The sequence below is a fragment of the Corvus kubaryi genome, unplaced genomic scaffold (assembly GCF_017639235.1).
Source record: "Corvus kubaryi isolate FWS band 111438036 unplaced genomic scaffold, C.kubaryi_AGA036_p1.0 split1-37296, whole genome shotgun sequence".
Lineage (NCBI taxonomy): Eukaryota > Metazoa > Chordata > Aves > Passeriformes > Corvidae > Corvus > Corvus kubaryi.
In genome coordinates, this window is record NW_024582075.1 from 12,684,400 (window position 1) to 12,708,965 (window position 24,566).

Sequence of the window (24,566 nt, forward strand, 5' to 3'; positions counted from 1 at the left end):
CTGCAAGTCATACTCTAACATATTTCAAAGGTTTGGTTTTTCTTCATTTCTCACATTAACTTTTATGCTTAAAGTACAAAATGTAAGCTAATGAAAGTAGGTAAACACATGCATTTTTACAAGAAATATGTTATTCTACTGCAAACATGTCACAAAAAGGAAAGCAAAGTTTTTCTTCACAGTTGAAAAGGATGGAAACATGCACAGTTAGAGGAGACGGCAGGGGAAAAGAGCATTAACAAGATAACAAGCTGATTTCATAAATTCCAGAAAAGCACAAAATAAAGTAGACTGCTGTGGTTTGCAGCTACCCTTCTTTACCATGCTCACTATCTCCCTTTGGCCTGAAGCGGATCCACCCTCCCTTGCATGAACTAGTGAGGTGAGTTCTGATAGTAAAATCTGCTGGGGGACCTAGGATAGAGACAATACCCAGCCTTGTGTTCCCATGACCTTCCTCCCGGTCTGTGCATCAGAAGCAGAAACTAAGAGGAGACAGAGCATCAGAGACAGCTGTCTCCTGTGGAGGGAAGGCTGACTGCTAGCTGGCACCAAATGATCTGGTGGTGGGGCTATGACTGCCTCTCAGCCACCCAGAGGGAAACACAAACCTCTTAACATGAGATTTTGCTTTACAAAACTTAAAGAGTGTGCGTGTATACATTTATATGCATATTTTTTTAATTATTATTTTTCTTAATGGGTGCATGTAACATTAACCATGCTACATTTTAAGTGCATGCTGCACATACACGCATTTCTGAGGCTAGCCGAGAAAGGGGCAGGCTCCCAGCAACACTGCCCTAGGTCATACTCTAATCTTTTTTTTCCCCTGTGATCTAGGCAGTGAGCTAGTAGTATAAAGTAAACAAGAACAGCAAAAAGACAACAAAAATTGTCTCTCTATTACCTATCATCCCGATCAAGTGAACTGCTATCCACAGGTTGCATCTACACATCTTGCACTCTTTATCAAAGTTAATATCTGAAGATCAGCACTGAATTTTCTCCTTATAAACAGTGCTTTACATACTTAGCTTGAAACACAAAACCAAACAGGTGTCAAAACAAAATAATTATTCACAACAGTATACCTTGTAGGATCTAAATCTAAAATGTCAAGAAAATATCAGGAAGATGACAGACTGGATTGCGTGGATTCACTCACCATTTAAGCATCTACGCTAGACTCATTCAGGCACAGCTATGCTTTAATCCCCTCCAAAAATTTCTCAGCAAATTCAGAGTCAGAACAAACAGACGTTCCCTTTATGTTTAACCCACAGTTTAGTGGGGAATAATAGAAGCTTCCCAGCTCTCTTTCTTGAAATAACTTCTTCAAAAGGGAGGAGGAAGCACCTTCTGGCCTGAGTAAAAGTCCTTGAGTCTGGAAAGAAGTGAATCTGTCTGCCTTTGTAGAGAATATTCCTTTTCTTCTATAAAGCCAGTAAAATTGTGTCCTTGGCTCTGTTCTTTTGTAAAAACTTATTCCCAGGGTTAAATGTCCTGGTCTATAATATCCAGTTCTCAAAATAACAGCCTGTCTAGCACTCCCAATGCTTTTATTTCTACTGCAGCATTAACAATATATGTAATAATACACTAATGTTTCTTTTAATTTTATGTCCTGGAAATGCTCTTTTGACAGGTGTGGGAAGAAGGCAAAAGAAACAGTGGTATGTAGCAAACAGGAAGCAAATATATGTGGCCGATGAATAAAACTCACTGCATATTACCAATGAAAAGCATTTCAAAAGGCTAGTGCAAAGGTGTCTAATAAGGAAAAAGCCATCACATGGCTTTTAGCTGTAAAAGTCTCCTGACTTACAGCTGCCCTCCACAGCAACTGGGGCATTTTTGAAACATTCTTTTTCAGGAAACTCCACCTAGTATTTGCAAAGAAAACAGAAGACTAGCTCATTCCAGTATTTCTCCTTTGAAAACTGAACAAAATGAAGTGTAGGCATTCACTGCCTTGCCCTTCTCTAATCTGTTGCAGGCAGAGAATGAACACATGATGATTCTTTATAGGGCAAACTTGAACCTATACTTTAGACTTGCTTCCTTATCCAAATCATTAGTTTTTCTAAATCCATTTCCAATTAGTTGCCCCTGAAGGTACAATTGTTGCACTGGCCTGCACTTAGGGTAAGAGATGAATACAGCTTTAGCTTCCAAGTGTCTTGTTTTCAGTCCTGAGAACTGAGGACCCTTGTTTGTGAGCTGGTAGTTCCAGTACCTCACTAGAAACACATTTCTAATGCCATAGAAATGCAAACCATGAAGGAAAAAAAAGGAAAGGAGATTACCTTCCTGAAAACATGACCCTCCTTTTTTGAGACTTAGCCAATGACTTGAAAGATTTGTTTTGTGCTTAACAGCGGAACAAACCTGCGGTCATTTAGGAACTTCATGGTTTCCATTAAACCACACAGCATGGACATTTGGAATTTCATGGCAACAGTGAAGTGAGAATGTAGATCTTACTTTTCCAAAGTACGGACCTCTGCTGAGAGTTAACACCCACACACATTCTCTCACATTCCTTAGCCAATTCATGTCATTAAGGAGAGTTGAAGAACAGACCAAACAAAGAAAAAAAACCAAACCAAACCAAACACCCCAAAAAACCCAAACCAACCCCACTTAAGCCTCTTTCTTAAGCACTTGAAAGGAAAATGCTACAAGTGTAAATGTAATGTTTAAATGCAGCGAACTCATTCTGTCCATCTACAGTGTTTGCAGCATTAACCCTGCAATTGAAAACTGAATTATTGGAAACCACCTAATTACCCAAACATTTACCTCTCTGCAGGTGTAAATACATGGGCCTAATAAGCCTTCTCATTGTGAAAGCAGTTACTTAAATTATATTAAAATATTAAAAACTATTTAATGAGCTTTTTTCCCCTAAAGTAAATTGAGTGTGTGCCTTAACCTGCTTCAGGCAAAGGAAGTTTCAAACATATTGGTTTTGAAACTAGCCATTATTTCCCATGTTGCAAAAATGGCAATTTTATTTCCCAACAGCAAATGAAACTGTCAGGAAAATTTAGATGCAATAAAATTGGGTGGTTAAACCAACATGCTGGATTTGGAATAAAACTGAATTAAAGGAATTAAAATTAAGCATTATGTCAGTCAAACTTTAGAAAAACTATTTGAAATGGGGGAGGGGGATGTGTTGGGGTAGGGGTTTTTTTGTAAAAGTTGGGTTTTGGACTTGGTGAGGTCCACCCATAACTACCCATTTTATGTCCATCAACTGTGTCACATTTGAAATTTGCGCAATGAAAAATATTTTGCATAAAATGTGTTGCTTCTGGCAACATTTCTGCCTAAATAAAAAGTTGTCAGGCAGTGTGTGACTTTAGTGGTACAGAGTTTTAAAATGGTGGCTTCAGTCCAAGGCTAGCTAATAACGGCTGACATGCACTGGAATCTTGAGGCCTAAATCAACATTGTTTTCACAGCTGTAATTAAGCCACCTAATCAGAAGCACATTTTGACGGGACAGTTTCTGGAAGCCAGACATTACAATTTCTTATGCCTGGAGCGCAGTGGCTCATGAGAGGTCCTCATTTAATTTCAGGTTTTAAAAAAAAAAAAAAGGCTGTAAAATGAAAAGAGTATTAAAAAAACCAGTGTACGGCTGTCGAAATGAAGCAGGCCTATGTGTTCATGCCTTGACCAACCCTGCATCCCAGCCTCCTTCGGCTCTCTGCCGAGTCCCCAGCTCTCAAGTGGCAGCTGCACACAGTGAGATTAAGGGCTTCTGCCAAAGTCAACAGATGAGCTGGTCTGAACTGGCTCTCTGTGTGTTCTGATTGTAAATTGTGCTGGTGATGATTAGAGAACTCTAACACAGGATGTCAACTCTTAAAACTGTCCAGAGAAAATATTTTATTTTTTTTTAAAGTTCAGGAAATTTTTTCAAACTTCTTTTGTGGCTTGGTACATAGTGTTGTGTCTATAACTTTCAGACGATTCAAACATGAATTCACACAAATCAAGCAACTGTATTATTAAAAAAATACACCATTACTTGCTCTCATTGGGCATACTTCCCTCATTTGGGAATGTATACATAGCAGTGCTGCTGCAGAATGCAATTTGGACTCGCACACCACAGCAGTCTTGTGCTTCTTCCACCTGTCAAGTGGAAGACAGCCCTAAAATTCAGACTATCAATTACTTTTGTTGTGTGATTATCAGTTTGGGACGTTGACACTAGCTTCAACAGCTACCCTGTCCTGCTTTTTTTCTGGAGCACAGCTACACTGGTAACTTTAACATAAACTTTCAACCCCAGAGGCCACTGTAAAACTATCAATATGAAGGCACCAGTCACTGGGGTCTGATTACATTTGGTTCTGCACTTTAATTACATATGGATTCTATTAAATGAACCTCTTGCCTTATAGGCAACATTTTAATCAAATTACTATAATTTTCAAATATGTTACAACAGTCTGACAAGTTTAAAGTTCACATACCTAGAATATTGAGTGTCAAAAAAATTTTTGCATAGAAAAGGAAGCATTCTTTACAAAGTAGCAAATGTGTTATTGTATTACTGTAACTGCTTTTTACTACATCACCCTAAGTTACAAATGTGATTTATAATATAGATTGTTTTTGTTGTTGTTGTTATTAGTAGTAGTATTAGTATTCTAAACTACATTATTTTTGGTCACAACTATTACTTGTGTAAGCAGTAGCACATGGACAGGTGATCATTTGCATTAGGATATGTGCATTCCTTGGCTACCTAGTAAGGCTGGCAAGTGAAGCCCAGTTACATAAAATCAGGTGAGAAATGCAAATATTTCAATAAAAACATAATTTCAGGGAGATATTACTGCTTGGTGGATTCAGTCTTATAGAGACGTTAAACTTAGTAAATCTTATGACTAGAGTTTTCTATTTTCACTTGTCTGATACACTTTCATGTCTATGACCATCTCAATGATTGGGAAATTTTCCTTGTGGGCCTGTCAGATTTTTCTTTACCTACTATCACTTCAGGAATATTCACGTCTTACAGCAACTAAGCACTGGTAAGTAACAATACTGAGCAAAGTTATGATTATTGAGGTCCATATTTACTGAATTCTGTCCAAGACTATTTCCAGGAAAACACATCAAGACAGAGAGTAACAATAAATATAGCAAGTCTAACTACTTTTTGCAAGGAAATTTAAGAACCAGTATCTCCAAAGCCTTCACAAAACAAATTCAACTGTGCATAAGGTTACGTGAGATGGTGAAAAAGCCAAGGAGAGTTTTCATTCAGGACATACCTGCTTCTTGCAACATCTGGGAAGAATTCCTCCAGCTACATCAGAGATAAGGCAAATAGTTGGGATTTCTTCTTTCTCTATAGTTCCATCCTCATAATTCTAAATTTGGGACAATGCATCCCTGTCAGATGCAGGTTGTAGCTATAAAACACAGATTGAACTGGTGACAAGGAAACAAGGTGTATAGGGGAAAGACATGTAAAACCACTGCCATGACCGGCCTGGTTAAGTAGGAAGAAACTGTCAGGGGAATAGTTAACTCATAAGTTTGAGTATTAAATATTTCTCTTCTCTCTACCCCCCATGAATGGGGTTCAAGTAGATCATGAGAATTGAGAGCTGACCGCTTTGATTAGGGAGAAAAGTGTACATCTTCCTTAGTGCAGTTTTTCAACACACAAGTATGAAACCATATGTTAGTTACTACAATCTCTACAATCTCAAGGACAAATACATAATTTTAATGCAAAAGATCATTCTACTTGCTTCCCTCATCTCAACAAAACTCACCATTTCTGTATTTTCAATACTTTTAAGGGATATCAGTAGACATTTCCAGACAAAGGACAGACACAGATACAACTATGGCAAAAAAGATATGACACAAAGCCACATAAACCAATGAGTGATTTCACTTTCACCTCAGCTAGGAGAAGCATCAAAAGACAACAGTTGTTTTCATTGTTAGCTAGAGAACTCTGCTACATTTACAGACCTCTTTACTTCACCCCTCTCATCCATCTGAAACTAACTTTCTCCCCCTTTCAGATAAAGTTATCCTTTTGGGTCCCCCAGTTTTCATTTCTCCAGTACACACAAAGCTTTTCTCTCTTCATCACCTTTAGAAATTACTGTACTTTCCTCTTCATTTTCTATTCTCATTTGATTCTGAGTTAAAAACAGAAAAAGGAAGAAGTATCACCAGATCAGTGCACACTCAGGTTCAGAGAAGCACCTGACCACTTGTCATAACAAAAGTGGCTTCTTTTGTTTGCCAGAACTGAGACCAGATTATTTTACCTTCTTAAGCTTCTGACAGCAGTACTGAGATCGGGCATAAAATCTTAGGGCTGGAAGCTACAAGAACACGTCCTGAAAAAGTTTTATAATGAACTGAATTCTGTTCACTATGCCTCCTATGTGTCCAGTCACACTGGAAAAGACATTGTCACTGCATCTACACTCTGCAATGCTGCACTTGCAGCAAAAACCCCTTGGACAACATGGATTCACTTGCCATGTGACTAACTACGATGACACATTGCTCTGCAGCACCCACAAAGTAACTGCTTATGACTATTCTACTGCACAGTACAGCACTTCTAAGCTCTCAGTTCAAGGTCTACTTATTACTGCTACTCTGAATGAATGTGCAAGTATACTAATAAACTAACGTATCTGAAGAAGAATTAAAATTAATAAAAGCAGCAGAATTCAGCACAGTTCATGATGTTTATATTACTGGAAGTTGCTGAACAAGAAATAGGCAGGAAGGACTATTACAAAATGGTGATAGTTTCCTGATAGAAGGAAAAAAAAAGGACAATTTAGAAATGTAAGGGAAATTTCAGAACCAGCTGGTAAAGAACAGAAAACCAGAAGAAGTAAAAAAAACCAAACCAGCCAACCAGGAACCCATCCAACCAAGAGAAAAGAGATACAGGAATAGGAATAGAAAAAAATAAAAAAGGGGGGGAAGAGGGGGAGGGGTGGAAAGAAGAAGAAAAGTAGACTGGTAGAAGATCTAAGCTGTTTTTCAGCCATACTGAATTTTAAAGAGTTGCAAGAATTAAAAATGCACAGGGCTTTTCTCTGCACAGAGTAAGAATTATCAGAGACAAGTACAACAGATAGATAGCTGGGCACTAATGGAGACTAGAGAGACATTCTGCCACTGACTTCAGTTCTCCCCCCATAATTCTCTTCTCTGCAAGCTGTGTTTCCAGTGTTCATCTCACCTCTGTCCATCATAACCATATCCCTTCCTGTTCCTCTCTGTTGGCGTTAGCATGACCACATATAGCAATCTCAGAATCTAAACTCTATTGACCAGAAGGAAAGTGCTTGGACTAGAAATAGACTGGAGGATGGAGATGGAGATGTCAATTCAAAGCCTGAGATAAAAGATGAGGAGTTAGAACCACCAATTTTGCCTTACGGCATCAATTTTGGTTATACAATTATCAGCAAAACCCAAAGCAGCAGAAGAAAGAAGTGGTGTGAATAGAAAGAAAGGTGGCATAGTTATGAAATTTCAGTAGAAACAGGTCAATTAGGAAAGTGATACCATCTGAACATGGAAAATATCAATGTTCATGAATGGCCCAAATTTGAATGCAATGGACAGCTGGCAGGGCAAGATCCTTAAGCAACTAGCATAAAAGACATCAAGAAACAGCCACAACATTGTGAGATAAAACCCAATTTTATAATGTAAGAGTCCACACAATACACAACCAGAAGACTTCAAAAATATATTTCAGCACTGAGCAATAGTTACTGTTCAGGGAGCACAAACACATGTTATATGAAGGCCTGCAACTGATACAGTCCAAGTGCTGTGTTTGTCTCCTCCATGTAAAATTTTGCCTGCAATGGATATATGATTGAACACGGTGAATTAAAACTAACAAAGCTTGTCTAATTTTGAAACCAAATACGTGCTCAAGAAGTCATTGCTCCCTTTCATTTAAAAAAAGTAACAAAAATCTGTTCTACTTTTTTTACTAGAGAAAGCAATTTAGTGCAGAATTCATTCCTCAAAATCGGAACAGAACAGTAACAACTGGAATGTTAAAATCTAAGTCATGCTGCAAAGCTGCGATGCCTGAAGTTCTTAAAATTTATGCTTAATACAACTTCTACAAATATGCAGAATATACAGAGAAATTTACTGAAAACCCAAATAATACAAAATAAACCATAATCACTAATACTTTCTTCATGGCAGCTTGCGATTCTCATTCTGAATTTTTTCACTTTTACGTTAAAATTTTAAAACACTTCCTATTAATGCTTAGGCCTAGATTCAAATTAAACTGCATCTAAAGGAAGAACTATTGCTCTCCGTAGAGGGCTAACAGATCCCTCCACAACACAAATAGTATCATCTTTACATTGACACTGCATGCAGATACAAATTACTTTAAAAACACAGCATTTAATCACAAACGTTGGAGAGCTGGTTTTCACTGTAACATATCAGGCTGCTGCATAGCCCTTCAAAGACAGGACTAGCATAATCTTTGCTAAAAGATTTCTCAATCCAAATGAAAGCAAACCTTGCTGCAAGTTTGGCAAGTTTCCCAGTCTTCAGTACACAAGTGGTCATCTTGATTTAAACAACAAAAACAATCATAACAGGCAAAGGAGCAGCCCAATTATATTGGGCACAGGCTCAGCAGGACACACATAAACCTAGCAGAAAACATCAAAAGAGTCTGGTTGGAGGAGGAAAAAAGCAATTTCAGTGAAGTAATTTCATTTCTTAGAAAGGTTTTGTAGTCACAAATAAAGTTTTCATTCAACAATTGTCACCTCAAGATGTCAAAATAAATTCAGCACTGACTAACATAGCTTCTATTCGCACTAATTTCCCACTGTGCTGTTAGAAGCAGGTTAAGAAATTAATGTAATTCTGTTGGAAACAACCAAAGCCAAAGCCATAGTCACAACCTTTGAATATATGTTTACTAGTGTGTTTATGTTATTTGCATTGTGACAGCTCTCTTCTTACAAATCTTCTGGTTCAAAAAGAAAGACAAACAATACTCATTTCCTTTATGGTTATTTACTACACAAGACTAAAAGAAAAGAAAGGAGGAAGGGAAGCACAACAACAACAACCAATAAAATGAACTCCAAAGCTTTCTCCTTTATCCTCTGTGAAAAAGTAAAAAGAGATGGAGGAGAAATACATTGAGTGTATGCAAGTTGCACATCCTGCAGTCTCATTCTAGAGATACTTGGCTATATATTTATGACAGTTTATGTGTCTGTCCTGTGTGACACAAATAAATCTGCATTTAATAATTCCCCTAGAGAGAGATCTCAAATCTGAAGACTCACCTTATTAGCCTTAAGCAAATCCAAGTACCTTTGTGGGAAATAATTTTAGACAATAAATTACTCCTGAAATTTAATTTTAACCTTGTAACTTCAGTGAGAAGTAACAACAATTATAAAAATAACTCCTAACAAACACTTTGTTTACATGAAGATAATAACATTCTGTTTTAATATACTACATCTCTAGATGTAAAATTCTTCAGGTCCAAAGTTCAACTATTTACTGTACCGGTAAAACTAAAACTTCACAATGTATACTTTTCCAGCAGCAATGAACAGGTCCTTGTAGAAGATATAGTAGTAAAAATTAAACCCTGTGTTAACTTTTACCATTCCTTTTCTCTTCAGAAAAAGTTTCTGTTGACACTAGTTTTATTGCTCTATTATGTTTATAGATAAATATTATTGTATTTCCCTACAGAAACTATACAGCATGAAGGGAGATGCTGGGTAAGAAACCACATTCAAATGACAAAAATTACTTGAAAAGCAGACTTACCATTTTAAGGTCACTTTCATGAAGACTAGCTATTTGGAGCCTGGACTTCATGGTTGCAATGTGAAGCTGAAGAGATTCTGTTTCTCTCACTAATGTTTCAACTCTGGAAACTGCAAGTTGGTAGACTTCCATGAAACTTTGAATCACAGCCTTTAAAAAGTAAAGTAAATCATCAGTGCCAGACAAGCTATATTTAAATGCCAAGTAGCATACATCCAAAATCATTAAAAAATCAGCCCTAATTTTTATTAATTGGAAAAATCAAACAAAAGATGTAAGCCAGGCAGTTAGGTTGTAAGTCAGGACTTAAACAAAGGTCTAACATAGGATTTTGTACTTCTTCAAAAATCTGAAATATTAACAGCATCGAGGAAAAGCAAATGACTGTGCACCCCAATTATAAAGTGAGCTGTTTTCAAACATGCAGTACTGCATTGAATAGTTGATACTATTTTTTATTTAACTATAATTCTTATGCACATTCAATTTATGTTTATAAAGAATCACTACACAATTTCAGGTAAATTTTCATACTTTCAAAATGAGTCCTCCCACTTCATGTTAAGAAAATTAATTTGTCAGAAACAAAAGAAATACAGTAAAACTACAGATCTCTGGAAATAAATAATCTGATTACAGTGTATCTGGGAAAATATAATTGTTTTCATGTATATAGTGTAAGAATGTCCCAGTCATGCAATACTGATCAGACTGATAATAAAGTTAGCAGCACAAGAGAGAACAAATGATTTGACGTTACTGGTAACTTTATATCTCTCCTAAATAGTCTAACACTTTTGAGATTATTGGTCTTCTTTACAACTGGTTAATAACATTTTATAAGTTACAGTTTCCCCCTTTGAAATGAGCTGCAGCAAGTTGCAACTGTAAGAATATATTACAGATAATATGAAATTGGCCTTCTGAATATGTCTGTAGTACAGACTTATAAACTTAGTACCACAAACAGGCATTCACAAAAGGTTTTTACTGTTTTCCTTTCTTTGTTTTCAAACAGACTATTGCTTTTCAGAATAAAAATTTACATCGCTGAAATCAATCAGGTTATTTCATTGTGAAGTGTAGAAAACTGCTGTGGCAAGTCAACACCATCATATCTTTTCTTATCAGAAAGAATATCCAAAATGTTTTAAATACTGTGGTGCTAACCCTAAAAGTGTATTCACATAGCCTAAGTCTGCCACTTTCAGTTCTAATCCTGCTTTTAAATTTTTTTATTTCACTCAACACAACTAAAATGCTGCATCTATTCAGAAACAATACCAAGCAGTAATGGGGATATAGCTCATGCTCTACATAATACTGCCTGAGAGTCTTCAAATGGCAACGGCCCGCATGTTAAAAATGAGACACATGTTGAAATAGGACTATGACCTGGGCCTGTGACCCACAAACAAGGATTATACCATTGCATAACAAGCTGTGTCTCAAGTCTCAGAGAAAAAATCTCATGTGTTCTTTTAATTACTTCGCGCACAGTATTTAAAAGTTTCTCTGAACTAGAATGTAGAGAGACATTTCCTTAACTTCTTCCTTTTACCTCTGCTACTACAGATCTAGTGGAGCCACTAACCTATACAGTTTCATCCTACACCTCCACAGGCACTAGGTCCATGCAGTTATCTGAAACAGCAGTTTCTAATTCCTTGCTGACCTACTCATATATTTAATTTGTTCTCTCGCTTAATTAATTTGAAAATTTTAAATCTAGGAAAAATGTATTCATGAGCTTTTATTTTCAGACATGGCAATTGTTTTTTTTAATAATTTAGATTTCTTCTTAGTCCAGAAGAAAGTAGTTTTGCAGTTACTAATGATCCCTTACCAATGTGGAGGGTGGCATTTATGCACCCATAAGCACACATTCCTTACAGTATATCCCAACTCCCCAGCAAAAAGTCAGGGTCAGTTTAGGTGTCTCTTGCTCAGGAACAGGTTAGGACAAACATTATTTTTGGGTCTTCCAGTGGGTGGCATGAGCATGAAGAACACTTACTGTAAATGACATCTGGGGAAAGGCAAATACATTGGATTTTTAGATGTAACACTGGAGGGCATAAAATGATTTTAAGTCACTTATGTCAGTCACAGATTGAATGACAGATCTGTCCTCAATAATACAAAAGTTACACTTACTGGAAAGCCTGATACACATGGAATGGGCATAGAACCTGGCCACTTGCAAGTTATAATATCTGTCACCTAATGATTAAATGCATCTGTAAAGGAGTTCAGAACTTCAATTTAGATCCCTATTTGAACATTGCAGTTACAAATATATCTGCAGCTCTGGAAACTGTTCTGTGATCAAGAAAGTCAGTTGACAGAATTTCCCAGAATGCAAATCTAACTGCAGAAATTTCTTCCTCTCCTGCTAACAAGTGTTTTCTTCTGTTTTTAAGTACACATAGCAGTAAGATGTATATATAGTTTTTAAGTACACATAACAATAAGATGTTGCAGCAACATTCCTGATTAATTTTTATAACATAAACTTTGGCAATTATACACATCTGCACTGTCTGCATTTAAGCGAGTACTTCTGGTTTTGAATGTGCTGGTAAAAGTGTGACATTAAAACTGGGAACAGACCATAAAGCAATAAAAATTTGTCTTCAGTTACAGACAAAATGTTTCAAGAATACACACCAGAAAATGACTTCTGTTCAGAAAGGCAAGATGTAGTGACCCCCAAATCTTTCAGGAACCGATATTATTGCAACTCCTTTCAAAAATCTAAAACATTTTCAGACAGATGACTATTGAGGGAAAGTTAGTGAGGAGAAGACTTAAACAAGGAGGCCACAGAAGTAGTGGAGTTGAAGAATACTGATTTTAAACATCACTGGCTCTAGGTATTCCTCCCTCCTTGTGCAAGGGGCTTGGACCAAAGGACAATCAGAGGTCCCTTCCAAACTCAACCTAATTCAGTGATTACAAAGTCATCCTAGGGATGGAACACAAATCCAGGTAATGGTTGAAATCTACCTAGACTGTCAGTTTTAACAGCACAAATTGTAAGTCATTCCTTCACATTAATAAAAAATAAAAAGAATAAATAATCAGACGCTGAATGTTTTCGGTTTTTTTACAGTGATTCCTTTCTTTTCACCCCACACAATGCTTTAATGTATAGAGGATGTCACTATTATTTATGACACCAACATCCTCCATCACATACTACTGATATAGCAGAAGCAAATGGTAGGAGTGCTTTTAATCCAAAAGTGTCTTCAATGTGAGAAGAGACCCCTGCTCCAGCACTAAAACAAGACACATGTCGCTTCATGAAAACAGATGCATGACTTCCCAGATAATTGGCTACAACACACAAGATGAAAGTATATTCCTGTGGTTGGCACGGAAAAAGGATGCTTTTAGGCTGAAGTTGTTGGACTAGGAAGAAAATGTGCAAGAGTGCCCAAAATTCCATTTTCAAATATAACTTTCAATGGACAGATTATTTTAAGCCTAAGTACTTCAAAGATCTCTTTTTTTTTATAGCTACTGAATATTTAAAACAGTATCCCTATCTAGAAAATCACTAAGAGCACTTTAACCATCTTTCAGTACAAAATCAGAAAACTTTTTAAAAATCAGGTGTTAGTCATATCATAAAGGAACAAAGTATTTTAAATTTTAGATCTTTATTCAATTAGAAAAAGGGCCTCGGAAGATTTTGAGTTAAAGAAGGCCTTATGACCTGTTCAGAGATGTCTCATCTCTAATATGAAGGTATACATAAAAAGTTTCAGCTTTGGCTACGAGTTGGTGAAGATGAGAAACCAAAGTTGAGAGTAAAAATAAAACAAATTAAGTTGATGCTGTTTATAAACTGCAAACCAGTGAACATCAGAGCAAAAGAGCAAAATCTAAGCCATGTTTTCTTTCTCCATATTAATCTTTAAAGGGATGGAGAACACTTAAGCTTAGGACAGCTCTCCAAGGGACATGTAAACCCACTTTTTTCTAATATGCTGTGTACTTTTGAATAACCAAGCAGTGTCTAGTTCTGTACACGATTTCTAGAACCAGTAATTTTCAGGTGGATAGTGCTATAGATGCTGTAAAAGTGCATCTGCATGTATTGCTGCCTGTAAATCTACAAGACTGAAAGAATTCAATCTGCAGGAGTACTTTATTACTGACAAATTACGTAACAATCTCCAAGAAATTGGAAACACAGAAAGAAAACGGATCTTTTTAAAAAATTAACTCATGTAATTCAAAGGTTATTCAAACTTCAGCTGTTCTCATTGAAGTTATAGTAGAAACATACAACAAGAAATACACAGATCAGCATATGCCAATTAGCAGAAGACCGCTCATCAAAGTGTTAATGTATTCATCATACATTAAAAAAAAGATCTTTTAAATTCCCAGTTAAAACACTATCTAGGTTGTCTCCCTTGTCCTTAGTGTTTGGCCATTGAGAACACAGCTTAAAAAATTATTTGGATTATGAGTTACAAACTGTAGCAAATGAAAATTTCCATCTGAAGTTTTACACTATTCTGAAGTTACAAATAAAATACCAAATTATTAAAAATCAGTTCCCTCATTTTTAGATCCATGTTATAACATTAACTCTGGACTTATTCGGCCTGCTCTTATCATAGAACTGCATCTCATGTTTGGAAGGAATGAACCTAAAGAAAGGAGACCTTATGCTGAAATGATGCTTATTAAAAGGTGTCAGACTACAGCCTGACAATATATGCATTGACTTTGTAACATCAGATGGAGCAGCCAGAATAACAAGACCATCTACTTTACACAACATACTTTAGAAACCAAAAATGTACGGAAAAGCTGAAATTCATGTTTGACTGCTTGGTTCTTCCTTCAGGAATTCTTCAACTGAACACAGTGTTAGCACGTAGCAAGGTACCCCAGGACTACAAACAGATAAAAAAGAACAAGAGAAAGAATAATGAATGAACTTCAGAAGAATGAAAGATTAATGCCGGTTAACTAGATTACATGAGAATCTGAAAAGACCAAGAATTTAATTTATGGTACAGAGTTTGGCTGAAGTGGAATTCAGGCAGAAACAACTGGTGTGAAAGCAAAACTCCATGGAGTAGAGTTCTGCATGCCTGTCATTACTGCCTTGCTTTGAACTGACATAAATAAGACTCATTAAAATGAGCCCAGGAAAGAAAACATACATCAATTACTTTTTGTTTTCAGAAACAAGATTTCAGGATAATTATTATATATTTAGAAGACCTATATTTGGAGAAGAAATTATTACAATGAACTTCCTCCATACATTTTAGCATTTGAAAACCCATCCTGGCTGCCTTGACCCATAGTCCAAAATGACTAGTGGCATCAGTGAAGGATATAAATACAGCAGCTTCTCTGGCATGGGGGAAAAAACCTCAAGGGAAACCGCATCCAGCAAAATTGCACTTTTGCAGCTGTTTGGCACTTCTTTAATGATCTATTCTCCTTGTATCTCATTTCAACACTAAACTTTTTGTTCAGTTCCATTCAAGCGTGGCATGCACAATTTAAATGTGCCAAAAAGCAGGTCAGTTTTGTTACAACTTTTTTTTCCCCCAACGAAAGCTGACTCAGTGCCACACACGGGGCCTAACTCTACCCCCTTTGCTTCAATAACAATTACTTTACCCTGTAGGTCTCAGCGGATAGCCCAAGGGAATGAAGCTCTAAATAAAAGGCTAGATTCTCTGCAAGAGGTAATGACATGACTTCCTACAAGAAAATTGAAAAGGGAGCATTGAAATTGACAGCGACGGAAGGGAAAGTGCTTCTACTGGAAACCACAGTGGATGGGCGTAACAACAATTGCCATGAAAATTATTACGACGTGTAAGACTTTCAGAAATTACCTCAATCTTTTAAAAACTGATAAATTAAGACAAATGTGTTTACTTGGTATGATCAGGTAGAAAGCATCCTGAGAATTTTACAGCAAAGGAGCTACCTGTAGCCTTGACTACTTAAAAATAGCTCTAGATCATGGAAGAAAAATGTCAATTAACAAAATTAAGGAAATGCAGGTTTTTATAGGCCAATAACATTTACATGCAAGGGCTGTTCTCACTGTCTATTGCCCAAAGTCAAGCACAGTTACATGCAAAATGTGAAGGAGAAACGATTCCTGCCCCAAAGAATTTGTAATTTAAGCTACAGCAATGGGGAAAATGTTACCACTGAATTGTATTCTTCCCATCCTCTTACACAGTCTGGATTCAAAATGAATATTTAAGTTTGTGAGGACGGGTTAGAATTTTTCATGCAAGTGGTTTTAGTGAGAAAGAAATAGAAACTGATAGACGTTTCAGGCTGGTATCCTGTCTATGGCTTCTTTTGCAGTGTATATTCTAGACAGGGATTAAAGAAAGAGAGAAGGGAAGTCACTGACACTACTATAAAGTTCACTTTAAAGTGAGCATGAAAACCTACCTAATGCGAGCATAATGCATTACCATTGATGAGAAGAACCAAACAGCAGCAGTCACTACAGAAAAGTCAGGATGCAGTTTTATTATAAAACATGGTAGTATCCCATCACACATTCAGTCTTGAGGAGAAAGAAGAGAGTAAAACTTCCCATGAAAATTCAGGTGAAATGTCAAGTGGAAGTACAAGTTGTCTGAATCTTGATGATACTGCTTTTGGCCTATTGAAGTGACATCTTAGAACCAGAAAAAAACATACAAAAACTGAAGTATAGAATTTTGTTTTCCACAACCAAATATATGTTAGTAAAATAAATTTTAGAAAGTCTTTTAGTAGTCTTTCTCACTTTAAGGAACTCCTACATACGGATAAGATACCTTATATAAACAAAACAATTTTTATACATTAATGTTACCTAAACACTAAGTCTTAATTGTCTAAAATCTATTGATTAACTATAGGTGAATGTGTAGGAGAAAAGTTTAAGGAAGGGAGAGAAGCAGACATTAATCTATCAGATTACTAAGTAGAAAAATCTAAAGCAACTTCACATGGAATGTAAATGTGAGATCTGACAAATTCTTCTGCTCTTTGAAATGCTGTCCACAAACTGTTCAACGTAAGTTAACTAATTCAACTATTTGCCAACACAATAGGTTACTGAAAGTTAGAATATTGTTTTTTCATTGGTTTTAAATAGTGGTCTCTTAATTAAGACCAATTTCAATTACTTTTAGGAAAGAAATATGCTTTACTTACGAAAAAAATACTTAGTTTTAACCACTGCAGAAAAAGTCTGTCGCTGACTCCAAGAGGAAAAAATGACTACCCCGCAAAATCTGGGCTCAGTATAGACATTTCCTTAAATATTTTGACTAGAGCTATGAAGGGGTATAGATTATTCGTTTCTGGCCACAAGAAGCTGGTTTTTAATTGTATAATAAAACATTTTCATGCTGAATTAAATATTTTACATATGGATAGAAGGTGGAAATATATCCACTTTTTATTTTCCATGCAAAAAGCTGAGCATACTCTATGCTCTAATTGCCGTTTACTAGGAGACACAAAGGTCTCTGCTCGCAGGTTTACTCAATATGACAACTGTGATTATGTGGCTCACACATAAATATTCACTACTGAGTCCTAATCCTTGTATCAGATTTTAGGTGAATGCTCAAGTCTAAAGGGCCTAGGGAATAGAAACCTGTGCAAAGTTTTGTGAAACACCTGATTCATTTCTTCTGCTTTTCTTAAAAATGCTCATGGTAGCACTGCATTTTAATTCAACGTAAGTATTTCATCCTACATAAAGCAATATTTTGTAGTTTTGCAAGGAAAATCTAAAGTATACCTGTTAGGTTGGATAGCAAATTAATTTTTTCACTTTGGCTTCTCACCAAAATTCCAGTTAATTACACAAATTTATGATGCCACCACAGGAAAAAGCCCTAGTCAATTTCTCTAGAGAACATAATTACCAAGAAAAGTTGAACTGCATTCCTCAAATTCACGGACACACCCTTAATCTAATGTTAACTGCCACATACAGGATGATGTCTCGGTTTTGGAGACAAAACTTCGGGAGGAAATGCTCCAGAATGAGCGTCTCCTCCAAAGGGAAAGGACCTCCCCTTTCCTCTGCCAATGAGACAAATTGATAACAGCAGGTGAACGTGGAAAAAAACCAAAAAAATGAACTGTTTATTAACACAGAACAAGACAGAGTAGAAGAGGAAAAAAACCCTCAAAATACAACAAGTGCCCGGGGAAGGAAAAAACACACGGGCTGGCAACTGGGCTCCCCCAGTCTCCGGGAAGGGAAGGGGAAAGGGACGTCCACGCAGCAGCCCGGAGCAGGGCACATGAAAGAAAACCTGTTGACTCTTGGTGCCGGTCCTCCTCCCCATAGCCGGTGAAACGGTTCGGCATTCCTCAGGGCTCGGATCAGCCGGGGCCACCCCGCGGGCCTGCCGGTCCCGGTCCTCCTCCTCGAAGCAGGCGAAGCCAGAGGACCTATGCATCCCCTCGCGCAATGGCTTGGCCCTCCCCGGTGTTCGGACCAGCCGGGGCCACCCCACAGGCACCCCAGACCGGAGAGAAGGGAAGGAAGGCAGTGAGGCAAGGGGGAGGGAAGGGGAAAAAAACCCCAACACAGCTTTTTTCCAGCTAGCTGCAACAAAACCCCCCCAAGAGCAGCAGAGCGCTCCCCGCGCACTCCCTGCGGAGCCCCGCTGAGACCCTTCGAGCCCGAGCCGTTGGGCCCAGCCTGGAACCGACCCGCACCGGGTCCCGCGGCCCCGGCCCTGCCCCCGGGTCCATCTTAAAGACACGGTGTCCTTGGGCATCGAGCAGGTGGTTAAGGAATAAAATAACCCTATAATATCATCCCAGGACAGATGGACAGGTATCCTCCCTCCATTCTGCCTAAACTCAGCTGCTAATGAGATAACTAATTTGCTTCATACATTCTTAAACTTTAGCAACATTAAAAAAAAAAAAAAAAACCAACCCAACAACATGCAAATGCCTAGATTTTCAAAAAGACTTACTTTCAATATTTAATTTATGCTATGAAAATGTTTTATTAGAAGTTCCAGTGACAGCAGCTTTTGTTCCAAAATATAAGGAGGAAATTTAAAGAACACAGTAAACCTAATATTGACCCTCACAATGAGCACACACATTAGCATCCCTCTTTCCAGAGCAAATGTCTGACAGAAGTGGCATCATCACTGAGCTTGACAATTCGCTGTCCTTAAAGGTTAGTATTAGATAAATAATTTTTTTTTTTCACAAAGTTTGCTTTTAACCACCATAATCTGAGGAAGATCAAATAAAATGATCCCTATCATCTCTGAATATTTAGTTCTATAACAATGGATTTACAGCTGAAGAAAACTCTTGTTGGGAAAAAGTGATTGTGTTTGTCTGCCTTTTTGGCATTTATCATATGAGAGATTAGCTCAGCTCAGAAAGGTATAAATCCCAACCAACACAAGCTAAAAATTGGTGGATAAGTGATGCTCCACTATACTGAAGTCTGGCCTCTTCTGTGCAAGAGGTCAACAAGCTAAGTGAGAACCTGGAACAACAGGTTGAAAGTGTTGAGTAATACATCTGGTCGAGATAGCTGAACAGGCAAGCTTCAGATTGAGATGTAAACTGAGCTCTGGGTCGGAGCCTGAGACAAGAGGTTGTGAACTGCCAAATTTTAGGATAACAAGGGGCATGAAGATGGATGACAGCAGCCAGCTGAATGGACAATGACAGGCACATCAGGAGCTGGGAATTGCCAGCCTTTTGGATAACAAAGGAGATGAAGACTGGTGACACCATCTAGGTGGATGGATACAGAAAGTGGGTACAGAAGCTGAAGACTCAGGAGGAAGGGCAAGACTTCCATGTGGGGAGACTGAGGGTGTAAAAGATCTGGGGTTCCTTTGCTGGGGTTCTGCTCAGAGGCACCAGCTCAAGCTGTTTCTGTGTTACTGTGCCATGAATAAATGGCTTTATGGGCTGAGACATCTGAGACACTGCTATGGGAAACCTGGGGTCGAACCTGTAAGGAAACCTGGTCTGACTGCAGGTGAGTGTGGGCTGTGTAAGGAGTCAAGCAGGGCACCCATCAGCTCACTGGAGTCACCAACTGTGAAGGGGCTTCACTACCAGCAGTGAAAGTCTCTGACATTGGGAATGTCACTGCCAGAGAGTCTCATGGATGGCCAGACTGGGAAGTTTCCTTAACAAAAGAGAAGAAGACACTAACTTTTCTGATGGCAAAGCTCTGGTTGTCCTCATTCAGACTAACAATTCAAAGATGTGTTTCTACCAGATGAGCCTTTTAGATAATGTTTCAGAAGATGCTACTTTCTGCTTTGTCTTCAGCAAATGCACCAAGTGCCTTTCCAGTAAATGGGAACTTACAGTAAGATTGCAGAATGTGATTCAGATTATTAGGTTGGGAGCATGGCAAGTAAGGTCCTTTCCCTGGTCTGGTCAACAGTCAACAATCAGATCCAATTCCTTAGAAGCATAAGAGATAAAGTGACATTCTGAATTCTGTTTATAGAACTGGATGCTTATAGCAACCGTGAAAGGAGAAAACCAAGGAGGATAGGGACTGGTGAGATGAGTTTGTCTAAAATGCATAAAGTATTCTTCACTAATAGGATCAGAAGTAAAACATCCCATATCATGGGGTGTTGTAATGAGACTGAGAAAGCCCTTTCTAATCTTTTTACTGAATGTGGTAATGACTGCAGGTATCACAGTATCATGTACTTGAGCGGTGACCTTAATGGTGGATCAACAAAAGCAGCTGGTTCTTATCCATGAATCCTAACTGAAAAACCTAACTTAAGTTACGCCATCATAACTTAAAAACACCCAAGAGAGTAGCATTTTTCAAACGCCCTCTGATGTTGTTACTATTTCCTTTATCCATTTTTCAGAGCTGGACCACAACTTGCAGTTAGGTAATTTATGAGTAATTGTGCCTATGAATGTTGGTAACAGAGAAATCACTTCCATAGCTCAAAAACTCTAAAAACTAGAGATGATTTCTACTGTTCTCACTTTCTTGTAGTTCAGCAATGAGGAAAGCAACCTGAAAAGAAACTTCTGATGGAGTGTCCAAGAATGAAAGTGATTATGACAGTCAATGAGAAAACATGACTAGTATAAAGAAGGTAAACTGGGAATATTTATTAACATTAACATATTAACATTAAATTAAATAATAGAAGCCATTTTCAAAACAAACCTAAAAACCAGTTTTTCAGAAAGTGTGTTGTTAAGTTGCAGAAGTCCTTTCCACAAGTCATGTGAAAATACTTACCTTTATGTGGGCTCAAAGAGCAATGGGACAATAAATGGGTGCTGAACACAAATATAAATTTTTTTCAGAAGATCTGTTGATTTGTTAAAGTCTATCTGTTAATCTGTTAAAAAATGGTGAAGGCTGGGGAGACATTTTTGCACTGTTTCTTATACTCTGGGGTTTCTTTTGTCATTTTCCCTGCCCAAGCTGTTTTTAAGCAGGGACAATCAGTTTACTGCTATTCTATGTGCCCTCTAGGCATTAAATGTTTATTCAGTCCCAAAGTCTATTTCCCAAAGGAGTAAAATTTGCAACAAGTCTTATGTGGAATAAAGGCAGAAAAAATCAGGCATCTAGGATAGTGACCTTTGCCAAGGTACAGGCAAACATCACGTTTTGACATGTAGGGGAATCTCTGCTCAAACCCCAGTCCTGTGGTCTTTGCAGCATGTGTAAAATCTTGGGAATTTAAATCTCAACTTGTAATCTTTCACTTGCACAATATTAATCCAAGACCAAAAGTATTCAAGATTGGAAAACTGGCTAGAGGGAAAGTCTGCCACTATACACTGTGGCAATGGCAGGAGGCTTTGCTCTCTGATCTCTCCCTTTAGTATTTGTCAATTAAGATGAATCAGGAAGAGGAGGATCCACCAATGGGTGCTGGTACTAAAGAACACAAAATCTGCCTCTTAACAGAGAGAAATCAGAACTAAAAACAGGCATTAAATGTACAACATAAGTTTGCCCGCACAGGTGGAAGAGATTACTCTTCCCTCCTGATCTTTAGTTTGGAACTGCTCTTTTATCAAAAAAGATCATGACGTTGAAGCAATCCAGAGGAATCTCAAGTTCTATCAAAGTTCCAGGAAGATAAACAAATTTTTATCATTCCATGGATATTATGTTCTTAAAAGCCATAAAAAATCCAATCCTTTGCAGGTAAACTTGCCAACATGCAGGCTGTGTATCCTTATTATTCAGGTTTACACAACAGTTCCACATTCATCCTATTTCCATTAATTAGAGCACCCTCCAGCTGTCTCCATTCTCTCCTCATCCCCTAATTTCTTACCACCTTTTTGCATCTAACAGGGAGAGATCAAAAATGAGAGACCATAATGAAGGGAGAGCTCTAAAATACTATCATGAAATTGGGTACTGCAATGGACAAGTACTGAGTGCCCTACTTAAAGCATATTAGTCCTGGAACCCCTATAGCAAAGATTTTATGAATCCCAAGAATTTGTCCTTTTCACAGTCCAATATAATGTTGGAATTTGTGATCCTAGGATACTAGCAACATATGTCACTAGACAAGCAATCAAGTCAGTTAATGAAAAATCAAGATGACAGCTTCAAAATAGCTTGCTATGATTCCTGCAAAATAACAATATAAAAAATAAAATTTGCAGTTAATAACATATGTGCATTTATAAGCCAAAATTTATATAACCCTTTCCACCAAAAAAAATCCAAAAAACCCACTAACAACAAAACACCACCAAAAAAACCCAACAAACCCCCCCACCAAAATTAATTAGTGACAAATTGTTAGAATCTGGTAAAACAAAACAGTTTAACTTTTAATCCATTCAAAACTTATCCTTTTCGAATTTCAATAGCATTTGGGATGCTATCCCAGTCTATTTCTTCAATACATGGAAAGTGTGGAAATAAGAGAACAGCCTGTTTTTTATGCCTAGTTTTATATTCTGAAAGGTTTACCGTATTTTTCTTAATCCTTAAGTTGCATATTCATTGCTATATTTTTGTCTAACTGCTGTCACTTATATTGTCATGCAGAAGGGCAAATCAGGGTCAGTTTATGTAAGCAGCATCAATCTGAAAAATCTTCATCAGTCTTTATTTCAAGGCATTATGCAAAGAAAGCTTGACATTAAGAGAGCTTTAACTGACATCAAATGAAATCAATCAGCAAATCACTAAGCCATAATAAAGTCGCTCAAATTGTTGATAACCCTTCCTCTTCCAGGTCTTTAACTACAAGGCCCAACAAAATGCAATATCTGGGCAGAAACATCTCCATTGATTCCATTACAAAATTCTTGTACTAATGTAGTGCAATATTTAATTATTTTTTCTTACTCTGTAAGCAGTTGATAAAAATAACAGGGAGACATATGTTTTATAATAATGGACTACTAAGCAGTTAAGCAAAAAAAAAAGACTAAACAAAGTTTCAGCATTTGAAGGGGTTTTTTTTAAAATATAATTAAGAATAGAAAATAGTCTGATTCTGTGTCTGCTACTTAAACATTTGTGTAATAAAGTCTACTGCCTTATTAACTTCTATTGCTTACACTCACTTGCTCAGCATTTTTTCTTAGTTTTTGAAATTAAAAGAACCAGTACAAAAAATTTAAGACTCCAGATAATTCCTAATCTTTCCTGGTATTCACTTCATGAATTTAATTTGTAATCCACATGATTACCAACAATTAAACATCTAACACTTCTTAATGGACTTGTCTGTGTTACAGTGGTACACACTGCTCACTCTCTAAAAAAATGCAGTCACAAATTTACACAGTTGTTATCTGTTAAAACTACTCCTTTTCTGAAGATACAGCGCACAGATAAACCCATGCAGTTCTGAAAGACGGGATTTCTGAAGTAAAAAAAAATTGCCTAACAAGGTGCTGTGAAAACTATATTTGATATCTTTTGTGATTAAATGATGCTTTGTTATTGCAACTAACTATTAGGAGTCCACCCTTATTCACTGACGCAGCTTTGGATACATATTGAGATCACCCTGACTCTAGAGTAATTTTTCTCATGAAAGAATAGTGAGTGGCAAACAAGAAAGATACTTCCTGCTATAAGATGCAGCAGCCTGGTAACCAAGTGAAACAAAAAATCCCAGGATTACAAGCAGAAGCAAAACTAAATAAATAAACTTAGTGAATTAAGATTGTATTTTACACAGTTCTTAAAGAGCTTCCTTGCATATTAGCACAGGTAATTCCTTAAACATCGCCCACATGCAACAGATATAAATGTATGAAAAGGTCTAAGTGGATAAAGATGGGTAGTTACATGATTGCTTGATAGGGCCAAAAAAGAAAACTTTCCATTGAGAAAGGTTACTGAAAGGTTAAATGATTATACACTAGCTTTGGCATTCAAGATAATCAAGACAATCATCATCTTAGCTGAGAAGATTTACAAAACTAATAGTGCTTATGAAAGGAGCTGGACAAGAGTTAGTAGTGTCACAGGCACAAAGAGAGCTTTCAGTAATTGGTGATTGCAGACACTGACTTTGATATTTATGGTCCATAAGGCCAAGACTTAGCATGGCTGGAGTGCAAGAGTGTCCCAGTTAACTACAACACCCTCTGAGAAGGTTCTTCATATAACCTGTCCTAATTTAGTAGCATGAAGAAAGGCA

General features: G+C 37.2%; 1 protein-coding gene across 5 annotated transcripts in view; it reads right to left on the minus strand.

Moving 5' to 3' along the window:
• Nucleotides 1-24,566, minus strand: part of CCDC171 (coiled-coil domain containing 171) — a 157,702-nt gene that overhangs the window by 11,221 nt on the left and 121,915 nt on the right. For 3 of the 5 annotated variants that reach the window (XM_042012696.1, XM_042012695.1, XM_042012692.1), the window contains 2 exons: nucleotides 9,871-10,020; nucleotides 5,304-5,338 (listed from right to left, as the gene is read on the minus strand). In XM_042012696.1, coding sequence (XP_041868630.1) covers nucleotides 5,304-5,338; nucleotides 9,871-10,020 — 185 coding nt within the window. The other 2 variants (XM_042012693.1, XM_042012694.1) reach the window with 2 other exon arrangements.